The sequence below is a fragment of the Notolepis coatsorum genome, assembly GCF_963971535.1.
Source record: "Notolepis coatsorum genome assembly, chromosome: 14".
Classification (NCBI taxonomy): domain Eukaryota; kingdom Metazoa; phylum Chordata; class Actinopteri; order Aulopiformes; family Paralepididae; genus Notolepis; species Notolepis coatsorum.
In genome coordinates this window covers 59,286,914-59,299,138 of record NC_140178.1, presented here as the reverse complement: position 1 = coordinate 59,299,138, position 12,225 = coordinate 59,286,914, and the positions used below count along the sequence as shown (strand labels likewise).

General features: G+C 50.1%; 1 protein-coding gene across 1 annotated transcript in view; it reads right to left on the bottom strand.

The window, feature by feature from the left end:
* tspan4b (tetraspanin 4b) overlaps positions 1 to 12,225 on the bottom strand; it is a 57,155-nt gene that overhangs the window by 44,038 nt on the left and 892 nt on the right. The window contains exon 2 of the mRNA XM_084329791.1: positions 9,469 to 9,538. Coding sequence (XP_084185917.1) covers positions 9,469 to 9,537 — 69 coding nt within the window. The 5' untranslated portion in view covers position 9,538. The remainder of the gene's footprint in view (positions 1 to 9,468; positions 9,539 to 12,225) is intronic.

Here is a 12,225-nt window from a genome sequence, read left to right as displayed (position 1 = left end):
GAGAGAGGAGTGGAGAGCAGGAGGAGAGAGGAGTGCAGATACAGGAGGAGAGATACAGGAGGAGAGAGGAGTGGAGAGAGGAGGAGAGAGGAGGAGAGAGCAGGAAGAGAGAGGAGTGGAGAGAGGAGGAGAGAGGAGTGGAGAGCAGGAGGAGAGAGGAGGAGAGATACAGGAGGAGAGAGGAGTGGAGAGCAGGAGGAGAGAGGAGGAGAGATACAGGAGGAGAGAGGAGTGGAGAGAGGAGGAGAGAGGAGGAGAGATACAGGAGGAGAGAGGAGTGGAGAGAGGAGTGGAGAGAGGAGTGGAGAGAGGAGGAGAGAGGAGTGGAGAGAGGAGGAGAGAGGAGTGGAGAGCAGGAGGAGAGAGGAATGGAGAGCAGGAGGAGAGAGGAGTGGATAGCAGGAGGAGAGAGGAGTGGAGATACAGGAGGAGAGAGGAGGAGAGAGGAGTGGAGAGCAGGAGGAGAGAGGAGTGGAGATACAGGAGGAGAGAGGAGTGGAGAGAGGAGGAGAGAGGAGTGGAGAGCAGGAGGAGAGAGGAGGAGAGATACAGGAGGAGAGAGGAGTGGAGAGAGGAGGAGAGAGGAGGAGAGAGCAGGAAGAGAGAGGAGTGGAGAGAGGAGGAGAGAGGAGTGGAGAGCAGGAGGAGAGAGGAGGAGAGATACAGGAGGAGAGATGAGTGGAGAGAGGAGAGAGGAGGAGAGATACAGGAGGAGAGAGGAGTGGAGAGAGGAGGAGAGAGGAGGAGAGATACAGGAGGAGAGAGGAGGAGAGATACAGGAGGAGAGAGGAGGAGAGAGGAGTGGAGAGAGGAGGAGAGAGCAGGAGAGATACAGGAGGAGAGAGGAGGAGAGATACAGGAGGAGAGAGGAGGAGAGATACAGGAGGAGAGAGGAGTGGAGAGAGGAGGAGAGAGGAGGAGAGATACAGGAGGAGAGAGGAGTGGAGAGCAGGAGGAGAGAGGAGTGGAGAGATACAGGAGGAGAGGAGGAGAGATATAGGAGGAGAGAGGAGTGGAGAGAGGAGGAGAGAGGAGTGGAGAGCAGGAGGAGAGAGGAGTGGAGAGAGGAGGAGAGAGGAGGAGAGATACAGGAGGAGAGAGGAGGAGAGATACAGGAGGAGAGAGGAGTGGAGAGCATGAGGAGAGAGGAGTGGAGAGCAGGAGGAGAGAGGAGTGGAGAGCATGAGGAGAGAGGAGTGGAGAGCAGGAGGAGAGAGGAGTGGAGAGCATGAGGAGAGAGGAGTGGAGAGCAGGAGGAGAGAGGAGTGGAGAGCAGGAGGACAAGAGGAGTAGAGAGCATGAGGAGAGAGGAGTGGAGAGAGGAGTAGAGAGACAGGAGGAGAGAGGAGTGGAGAGCAGGAGGAGAGAGGAGTGGAGAGCATGAGGAGAGAGGAGTAGAGAGACAGGAGGAGAGGAGCGGAGATACAGGAGGAGAGAGGAGTGGAGATACAGGAGGAGAGAGCTGGAGGAGAGAGGAGTGGAGAGCAGGAGGAGAAGAGAAGTGGAGAGCAGGAGGAGAAGAGGAGTGGAGAGCAGGAGGAGAGAGCAGGAGGAGAGAGGAGTGGAGAGACAGGAGGAGAGAGGAGTGGAGAGACAGGAAGAGAGAGCAGGAGGAGAGAGGAGTGGAGAGCAGGAGGAGAAGAGGAGTAGAGAGAGCAGGAGGAGAGAGGAGTGGAGAGAGGAGTGGAGAGCATGAGGAGAGGAGTAGAGAGCATGAGGAGAGAGGAGTGGAGAGACAGGAGGAGAGAGGAGTGGAGAGACAGGAGGAGAGGAGTAGAGAGCAGGAGGAGAGAGGAGTGGAGAGACAGGAGGAGAGAGGAGTGGAGAACAGGAGGAGAGAGGAGTGGAGAGACAGGAGGAGAGAGGAGTGGAGAACAGGAGGAGAGAGGAGTGGAGAGCAGGAGGAGATAGGAGGAGGAGAGAGGAGTGGAGAGCAGGAGGAGAGAGGAGGAGGAGAGAGGAGTGGAGAGCAGGAGGAGAGAGGAGGAGGAGAGAGGAGTGGAGAGACAGGAGGAGAGAGGAGGAGGAGAGATGAGTGGAGAGCAGGAGGAGAGAGCAGGAAGAGAGAGGAGTGGAGAGCATGAGGAGAGAGGAGTGGAGAGACATGAGTAGAGAGCAGGAAGAGAGAGGAGTGGAGAGCATGAGGAGAGAGGAGTGGAGAACAGGAGGAGAGAGGAGTGGAGAGACAGGATGAGAGAGCAGGAAGAGAGAGGAGTGGAGAGCAGGAGGAGAGAGCAGGAGGAGAGAGGAGTGGAGAGCAGGAGGAGAGAGCAGTGGAGAACAGGAGGAGATAGGAGGGGAGAGACAGGAGGAGAGAGGAGGAGGAGAGAGGAGTGGAGAGCATGAGGAGAGAGGAGTGGAGAGACATGAGTAGAGAGCAGGAAGAGAGAGGAGTGGAGAACAGGAGGAGAGAGGAGTGGAGAACAGGAGGAGAGAGGAGTGGAGAACAGGAGGAGAGAGGAGTGGAGAGACAGGAGGAGAGAGGAGTGGAGAGCATGAGGAGAGTGGAGAACAGGAGGAGAGAGGAGTGGAGAGCATGAGGAGAGAGGAGTGGAGAGCATGAGGAGAGAGGAGGAGAGATACAGGAGAAGAGAGGAGTGGATAGCATGAGGAGAGAAGAGGAGAGATGCAGGAGGAGAGAGGAGTGGAGAGCAGGAGGAAAGGAGTGGAGAGCAGGAGGAGAAGAGGAGTGGAGAGACAGGAGGAGGGAGGAGTGGAGAACAGGAGGAGAGATGAGTGGAGATACAGGAGGAGAGAGACAGGAGGAGAGAGTAGTGGAGAGCAGGAGGAGAGAGGAGTGGAGAGCAGGAGGAGAAGAGGAGTGGAGAGCAGGAGGAGAGAGGAGTGGAGAGACAGGAGGAGAGAGGAGTCGAGAGAGGAGTGGAGAGCAGGAGGAGAGAGGAGTGGAGAGACAGGAGGAGAGAGCAGGAGGAGAGAGGAGTGGAGAGCAGGAGGAGAGAGCAGGAGGAGAGATGAGTAGAGAGCAGGAGGAGAAGAGTAGTAGAGAGAGCAGGATGAGAAGAGGAGTAGAGAGAGCAGGAGGAGAGAGGAGTGGAGAACAGGAGGAGAGAGGAGTGGAGAGACAGGAGGAGAGAGGAGTGGAGAACAGGAGTAGAGAGCAGGAGGAGAGAGGAGTGGAGAGCAGGAGGAGAGAGCAAGAGGAGAGAGGAGTGGAGAGACAGGAGGAGAGAGCAGGAGGAGAGAGGAGTGGAGAGCAGGAGGAGAAGAGGAGTAGAGAGAGCAGGAGGAGAGAGGAGTGGAGAACAGGAGGAGAGAGGAGTGGAGAGACAGGATGAGAGAGCAGGAGGAGAGAGGAGTGGAGAGCAGGAGGAGAGAGCAGGAGGAGAGAGGAGTAGAGAGCAGGAGGAGAGAGGAGTGGAGAGACAGGAGGAGAGAGACAGGAGGAGAGGAGTAGAGAGCAGGAGGAGAAGAGGAGTAGAGAGTAGGAAGAGAGAGGAGTGGAGAGCAGGAGGAGAGAGCAGGAGGAGAGAGGAGTGGAGAGACAGGAGGAGAGAGCATGAGGAGAGAGGAGTGGAGAGACAGGAGGAGAGAGCATGAGGAGAGAGGAGTGGAGAGACAGGAGGAGAGGAGGAGAGAGCATGAGGAGAGAGGAGGAGAGATACAGGAGGAGAGGAGTGGAGAGACAGGAGGAGAGAGGAGTGGAGAGACAGGAGGAGAGAGGAGTGGAGAGAGGAGTGGAGAGACAGGAATAGAGAGAATGAGGAGAGAGGAGTGGAGAGACAGGAGGAGAGAGCAGGAGGAGAGAGGAGTGGAGAGCAGGAGGAGAGAGGAGTGGAGAGACAGGAGGAGAGAGCATGAGGAGAGAGGAGTAGAGAGGAGGAGGAGAGAGGAGTGGAGAGCAGGAGGAGAAGAGGAGTAGAGAGCAGGAGGAGAGAGCAGGAGGAGAGAGGAGTGGAGAGCAGGAGGAGAGAGGAGTGGAGAGCAGGAGGAGAGAGGAGTGGAGAGACAGGAGGAGAGAGCAGGAGGAGAGAGGAGTGGAGAGCAGGAGGAGAGAGGAGTGGAGAGACAGGAGGAGAGAGGAGTGGAGAGCAGGAGGAGAAGAGGAGTAGAGAGCAGGAGGAGAAGAGCAGGAGGAGAGAGGAGTGGAGAACAGGAGGAGAGAGGAGTGGAGAGCAGGAGGAGAAGAGGAGTGGAGAGACAGGAGGAGAGGAGTGGAGAGCAGGAGGAGAGAGGAGTGGAGATACAGGAGGAGAGAGGAGTGGAGATACAGGAGGAGAGAGGAGTGGAGAGCAGGAGGAGAAGAGGAGTGGAGAGCAGGAGGAGAGAGGAGTGGAGAGACAGGAGGAGAGAGGAGTCGAGATAGGAGTGGAGAGCAGGAGGAGAGAGGAGTGGAGAGACAGGAGGAGAGAGGAGTCGAGAGAGGAGTGGAGAGCAGGAGGAGAAGAGTAGTAGAGAGAGCAGGAGGAGAGAGGAGTGGAGAACAGGAGGAGAGAGGAGTGGAGAACAGGAGGAGAGAGGAGTGGAGAACAGGAGGAGAGAGGAGTGGAGAACAGGAGGAGAGAGGAGTGGAGAGACAGGAGGAGAGAGCAGGAGGAGAGATGAGTGGAGAGCAGGAGGAGAGAGCAGGAGGAGAGAGGAGTGGAGAGCAGGAGGAGAGAGCAGGAGGAGAGAGGAGTGGAGAGACAGGAGGAGAGAGCAGGATGAGAGAGGAGTGGAGAGCAGGAGGAGAAGAGGAGTAGAGAGAGCAGGAGGAGAGAGGAGTGGAGAACAGGAGGAGAGAGGAGTGGAGAGACAGGAGGAGAGAGCAGGAGGGGAGAGGAGTGGAGAGCAGGAGGAGAAGAGGAGTAGAGAACAGGAGGAGAGAGCAGGAGGAGAGAGGAGTAGAGAGCAGGAGGAGAGAGGAGTGGAGAGACAGGAGGAGAGAGACAGGAGGAGAGGAGTAGAGAGCAGGAGGAGAAGAGGAGTAGAGAGTAGGAAGAGAGAGGAGTGGAGAGCAGGAGGAGAGAGCAGGAGGAGAGAGGAGTGGAGAGACAGGAGGAGAGAGCATGAGGAGAGAGGAGTGGAGAGACAGGAGGAGAGAGCATGAGGAGAGAGGAGTGGAGAGACAGGAGGAGAGAGCATGAGGAGAGAGGAGCGGAGAGACAGGAGGAGAGGAGGAGAGAGCATGAGGAGAGAGGAGGAGAGATACAGGAGGAGAGGAGGAGAGAGACAGGAGGAGAGGAGTGGAGAGACAGGAGGAGAGAGGAGTGGAGAGACAGGAGGAGAGAGGAGTGGAGAGATGAGTGGAGAGACAGGAATAGAGAGCATGAGGAGAGAGGAGTGGAGAGACAGGAGGAGAGAGCAGGAGGAGAGAGGAGTGGAGAGCAGGAGGAGAAGAGGAGTAGAGAGCAGGAGGAGAGAGCAGGAGGAGAGAGGAGTGGAGAGCAGGAGGAGAGAGGAGTGGAGAGCAGGAGGAGAGAGGAGTGGAGAGACAGGAGGAGAGAGCAGGAGGAGAGAGGAGTGGAGAGCAGGAGGAGAGAGGAGTGGAGAGACAGGAGGAGAGAGGGGTGGAGAGCAGGAGGAGAAGAGGAGTAGAGAGCAGGAGGAGAAGAGCAGGAGGAGAGAGGAGTGCAGAACAGGAGGAGAGAGGAGTGGAGAGCAGGAGGAGAAGAGGAGTGGAGAGACAGGAGGAGAGAGCATGAGGAGAGAGGAGTAGAGAGCAGGAGGAGAGAGGAGTAGAGAGCAGGAGGAGAGAGCATGAGGAGAGAGGAGTGGAGAGCATGAGGAGAGAGGAGTAGAGAGCAGGAGGAGAGGAGGAGAGATACAGGAGGAGAAGTGTGGAGAGACAGGAGGAGAGAGGAGTGGAGAGACAGGAGGAGAGAGGAGAGAGACAGGAGGAGAGGAGTGGAGAGATACAGGAGGAGAGGAGGAGAGATACAGGAAGAGAGGAGGAGAGAGACAAGAGGAGAGAGGAGGAGAGATACAGGAGGAGAGGAGGAGAGAGCACGAGGAGAGAGGAGGAGAGATACAGGAAGAGAGGAGGAGAGATACAGGAGGAGAGAGGAGTGGAGACAGAGCATGATGAGAGGGGAGTGGAGAGACAGGAAGAGAGAGGAGTGGAGAGCAGGAGGAGAGAGGAGTGGAGAGCATGAGGAGAGGAGTAGAGAGCAGGAGGAGAGAGGAGTGGATAGCAGGAGGAAGGAGGAGTGGACAGCAGGAGGAGAGAAGAGGAGAGATGCAGGAGGAAGGAGGAGTGGAGAGCAGGAGGAAAGAGGAGTGGAGAGAGATGAGAGGAGTGGAGAGACAGGAGGAACAAGGAGTGGACAGCAGGAGAAAAGAGGAGTGGATAAATAGGAGGAAAGAGGAGTAGGCAAACAGGAGAAGGAAGGAGTGAACAGACAGGAGGAAAGATAAGTGGACAGCAGGAGGAAAGAGGAGTAGACAGCAGGGGGAGGGTGGATCATCTGACTAAAGATGGATTCATAATGAAGGTTTAATCTCTGTCACACTAATTGGTTTGATTTAGTTTCCCTGGTGCTGTGGGACCAGTAAAACAAGAAAGAACCAAAGCCTAAACAAGCCATATGTATTACTTAAAGGGATAGGTCAGATTTGTGGAACTCTAAGCCCTGGTTCCTACTTGTCAGTGCAGTCCTTTCTCACGGTGTTCCTCATACCAGCTCCACCTAGTTAAGAACAGTTAGTTAGCAAAGCCAATATGGCCAAGCTGCTGTCAAAGCCAATATGGAGCCAAGTGAAACCTCCGTTGTGTGAACTGCAGAGTACATTTAAGTGAGTCTCAGGCCACATCCATACGGAGACGGAACCGATCTTTTTCGTTTTCATTTCAAAAAACGTTTTCTGTAAACACAAAGAAATATGTGCGTCCAAACAAAACCACTGAAAATGCTGTAACGCTGCCACAAATGTACAAAATAAACGTCTTTCAATAGCTTCTATGTTTTAGACTTTGCTCTTTTATTTTTAAACCCCCCGCCCGGAAGTATTATTGTTGTTATCGCTAGCGGAACAACTTGTGTCGTCCGATTCTGTGTTTTTGAGCTAACGCTAGTTAAGCTAGCTAATATTTGTCTTCCTTTGACTTGATGAAAATTTCGAGAATACAAATGTTGAGATTGTTGGTGAACAAGCAACTAACTGCAGCTATGTTTGTATGTCAAGTATGTCATAAATGTCTTGATGAATTGAAAATGGAGGACCCTTTTTTTTATCCACTTTTTCTCCCATTTTCTATTTTTCTCCCATCCCAATTTTCGTATCATCCAATTCAACCCTCCCCTGTCTTTGAACGCTGTTTCATGCCTCCCACAAGCCGGCTGCAATGTGGACTAAGTCATACATAGCACGAGTCCCCTCCGTTACTCGAGGTAACAGCAGTCGCATCTTTCCACCTGCACGGCTCGATCTTTCAGCGTCAGGGGTCTGGGCTTTGGAGGGGCCCCGCCCCCGTCGCTTCCTGATTCTACTGCGCAGGCGCACCAACCGACCTGTAGGAGTCGCTGTCCACAACGCCCGATCCCCACCCATCAGTTTCCCTCCCCCTAATACTGCCAATGTGTATTAGTGCGGACGACCAGCTAAACTGAAAGCAATGTGGAGTGCTGGGCTCGAACAGGGAGGCGAACCTGTTAGAGCCCAGTCTCCAGTATTTGTGGTGAGCGCCTTGCCCACTGCACCACGTAGCCGCCCGAAAATGGAGGACCCTTATGTAAACAAGACAAAAGTATTTTTCTGGTCTTCATCCTCTTAGCAGTTGTTAGTATTGAGTGTAGGCCTACTGTATTGTACCCATTCTGCAATCTGTTAATAAAGTTATCAATCAATCAATGTTGTATGATGTTTCTTTTTTGTTGGCTGGGTTTGCGCATGCGGGTTAAGGGAGAGGTGGGATTGCGTCATCGGTTCAGGAAAGATGCGTACTGGCTTGTAAAGATGGAAACTCTGGGACCCGTTTTCAGAAAATAGCGTATTCAGGCTCCCAGAACGCGGTTCCGTGTGGACGAAACGTGCATACGATCAAATACTTTGGCGGATACACCCAAACTCGTGTTCGTCTGGACATGGCCTCAGTACAGCTTGTACAGACAGGAGCTTGACCCCATTGATTTTGCGTTTGTTTGCGAATAACATAACGAGGGCCAGTATGAGGACCAGCATGGACTGTGCTGAGAAAGGACTCTACCAATTGACAACATCATTTGGGCTAGGGTTAAGAAATTATGAGAACTATACCTTTTAAAAGTTTTTGTCTATAAGAAAAACTAAAAACGATTGGCAATCATTGTATACCCTAAACTACAGTACTACACCTAATGCAAATAAGTGAATGAGCTTTTGCTTCCATTACGCCTAGAAAATGTCTTCAGAGAAGAAAAACCACATCAGTTTCTTTCCAAAACTGAATTCCAGCCCTCAATAAGGTATAATCATCATCCCCTGTTTGACCTACATAAACAGACGCTTGTTCCAGCGGAGCTGGAGCTTCTCTCCATGTGCTGTGCTCCTCCGACCAACAAGCACATGTCCACTGTTATTGAATCTCTGTTTTATATGTCTCTGTGGCGCCAAGCAGTGCCTCAATACAACTCCCCCCCCCCACACACACACACACAGACACACAGACACTAAATATCAAGGGCTGTTTCTGATTCACTACACAGACATTCTGGGTCGGCTTATTCCAGTTTCATTCAGATGCCTGTAACTCATTTATCTGTGGCTGCATATAGGTTACAGCGGAATAAATCAGAACTCAATAACAAAGTGTGTGTGTGTGGGGGGGAGGGGGGGGGGGGGGGGGGGGGGTTGACCGTTGGCACAACATCTGGGCCTGGTCAAACAAATATAGAAAATTCCCCCCCTCAATCTGTGACTAGCGATCTTGTGTTGTGAGGTTAAGATTTAGACAGTGACTCATTGGTTGTCATGAGACCAGAGTTGTACAACACCAACACAGCCTACTGCCACATGGTTCAAAACCACAAAGTTGGATTCTGGTCTCACAGTCGCTGGACCCTCTGGCATTGTGGGTCGTTGTTCAGATTTTCTTAAAGTGGCACGCCGACATTATGGGGGATGCACATACTGTCTATCTATCTTACATTTACATCTTATATCCCTCTATCTTCTTGTCTGACTCTGGTAAGCGCATTTCCCATAATGTTGCCGTGTTCCTTTTAGGCCCAAATATGTAGGTCTTCTAATCTAAAGCATGACACTACCTCTGCCAGGGTTTAGGGGTTCCATTCCTACTGAGGATTGGGGAATGCTCAATAATGTGTATGTACTGTACATTCACGGTACTCTAAGGCACTTTGGATAAAATTTTGAGGAAAAACAACTATTAGAAAGCTGGATTTTGTTAAAAACCCCAGCAAGAAGCTAGACAGCACATTTCACTGTGTTAATCTTTTGGTACAACTTTACATGATAATTGTATTAGCCTAAATACAAGCATGATGAGCAAAAACCCCACAAACCTAGGTCAGGGCTGTAAAACATACTCACCCAGAAGATGAGGTTGAAGACAAACATTAGGTATTTGACACAGCAAAGACACTTCCTAGACACAGACATCCTGAAAGAGAGAGAGAGAATGAGAGCAAGGTAGAAGGAGAGAGGAGAGAGAGAAGGGGGTAGAGAGAGAGAGAGAGAGAGAGAGAGAAAGAGAGAGAGAGAGAGAGAGAGAGAGAGAGAGAGAGAGATTGAAGGGGATAGAGAGAGGAGAGAATGTGGTATGAGGTCTAATTATCATCATTACAAAATGACTTCATTCAAGAAGTATTTTCCACAGCACAGGTACTATAGAATGTACTGTATGTATGTGTGCTGGAAGTTGGTACTATAGCATGTACTGTATGTATGTATGTATGTATGTATGTATGTATGTATGTATGTATGTATGTATGTATGTATGTATGTATGTATGTATGTATGTATGTATGTATGTATGTATGTATGTATGTATGTATGTATGTATGTATGTATGTATGTATGTATGTATGTATGTATGTGTACGTGTGTGTGTGTGTGTGTGTGTGTGTGTGTGTGTGTGTGTGTGTGTGTGTGTGTGTGTGTGTGTGTGTGTGTGTGTGTGTGTGTGTGTGTGTGTGTGTGTGTGTGTGTGTGTGTGTGTGTGTGTGTGTGTGTGTGTGTGTGCGTGCGTGCGCTGGAAGTTATGAAGTGAGCAGAGTTTTTGTGGCTGCATGTGGTTTAGCGTTGGTGGAATTAATTGACTAGGTAACATATGTTATGGGTTTGTGGCGTCTCTCGTTATTTTATGTGAGTCAGAGAAAGAGGGGAGCGTATTGTATGTATGAATGTGTACTTGAAGTTGGTACTATATAATGTACTGTGTGTGTGTGTGTGTGTGTGTGTGTGTGTGTGTGTGTGTGTGTGTGTGTGTGTGTGTGTGTGTGTGTGTGTGTGTGTGTGCGTGAGTGCGTGCGTGCGTGTGTGTGTGTGTGTGCATGCAGGCACGTCATGATAACTCCCTGTCTCACGTGGAGGAATTCCGTGACCTGTTCCCTACACAGGAAGTCCAGCTGCTGACAGGAAGGAAGTTCCCTCCCCCCCTTGACTAGAAGAGCTAATTGTGCCGCTTTGAGAATGTGATGGTCATTCCCCCACGACCAATGGCAGGGCAAGGATGTGACTCACAGGTCACAGCATAGCTCAAGGTCCGCCTCAAACCACCCACTTGAACGTCTCAGTACCAGACACCCCAAATCACAGAGTCCTGTCTTCGCCAAGTAATTACCATTAAGGCCTCATATATAGTTTGAGGTTTTTGCAGTTATTTTTTTAAACTTTGGACTGGCTACACTTATCCATACAATATCTACAATATCCATATAGAAGATGCACCATAATTATTTTTTAATGAGCCAGGCATGAACCCAGAGATGCTGGCAATGTGAATCTCTTTCACCATGGGTTGAAAACGTCAGAGACATTTCCTGAAACGTAGCTGTGGTTTTATAGTAGAGCTACAGTAAATAGACAAAATCCACAATTCTCATTTATTGGATGCAGTATGTGCTAGCATAATGTCTATACCTACTACTATGCACTCAAGTTCAACACTATTTGACTAACAATACCACTTACCCTTAGCTGCCAGAGATGTACCCCTCCTGTTGACTTGTTCACAATTTGTAAGTCGCTTTGGATGAAAGTGTTAGCTAAATGTCTAAATGAAAATGTAATGTAAGCCTACACAACATCATAGAGACAACTACTTTCATAATGTACTGTACCAGAGGTCTAGATGGCAGGGGGAATATGGAACTGACTACCCAGGGCTCCAAGCTGTGGGGAGATGGTCTGGACTAAAAGGTTTACTTTAAACGTTTTGTTTTAAAAGCTTCACTAGTTTCATTGGATTTTCCTGTGCAGGCTATAGGGGCTTGAGCAAATGTGTTCTCTTATGATAGATTTTTAAATGGGGCAATTTTAGAATGTGTAATAACAGCCAATTTGTGCTGCCCTGCCCTTGTTTCCCTTGTTTAATTGTTATTCATCACGGATGTGCTTGTATAATCATTGTTTGTTTGTTAGATTGTCTGGTACATGTGTTTTGTGGATGCAGGCCCTAGTTTGAGTCTTTTGAGTTTAAGTGTTGGAAAGAGTGATGTGATTGGGATGTCACATATTCCGGGAAGTATTAAATACTGTTCAGTAAAAATTTTAAAAGATACCAAGGCCAATTCCTGGAATATGTGACATCGTAATGACATTGTAATGACACCATACAGTATGTCAACTCTTTTAACTCAATAAATCTAAAAAACCAAACAAATTTGTACAAGACAGTTTATAAGTTTGTGGATTTGTACAAGATTATTGGCACAATAAATCATCTCTATTTGTTCGGTGGAGTGTTCCATAAAGGATGAAGGTGATTCGTATCTTGTGGAGCGATAGAATGTTTTTGTTTTTAGTCTCAAATGAAACTGTAGCTTATGGTCATTGGTAGCGTACTGTAATTAGTTATGAAATAGAAAACCATGGGCAGAAAATGCGCCTGGGTCACTGGGTGCTCTCAGGTCACAGACCATCTTGCCCAGATTCAGCTCCAAACTTCACACCTTGATGACATGAGAGGGTCACGTCTTAGTGCTCTGGTCGCTGAGCCTTTGGGAGGAGAGTTATCTAATGCTAGCAAATATTTTATGGACTTTCTTAGACCAAAAAACAAGACTTCCTTAAAGGGGAATTTCAAGAATTCAATCAATCCTGTTGCCCGAGGACAATTCAGTCAAT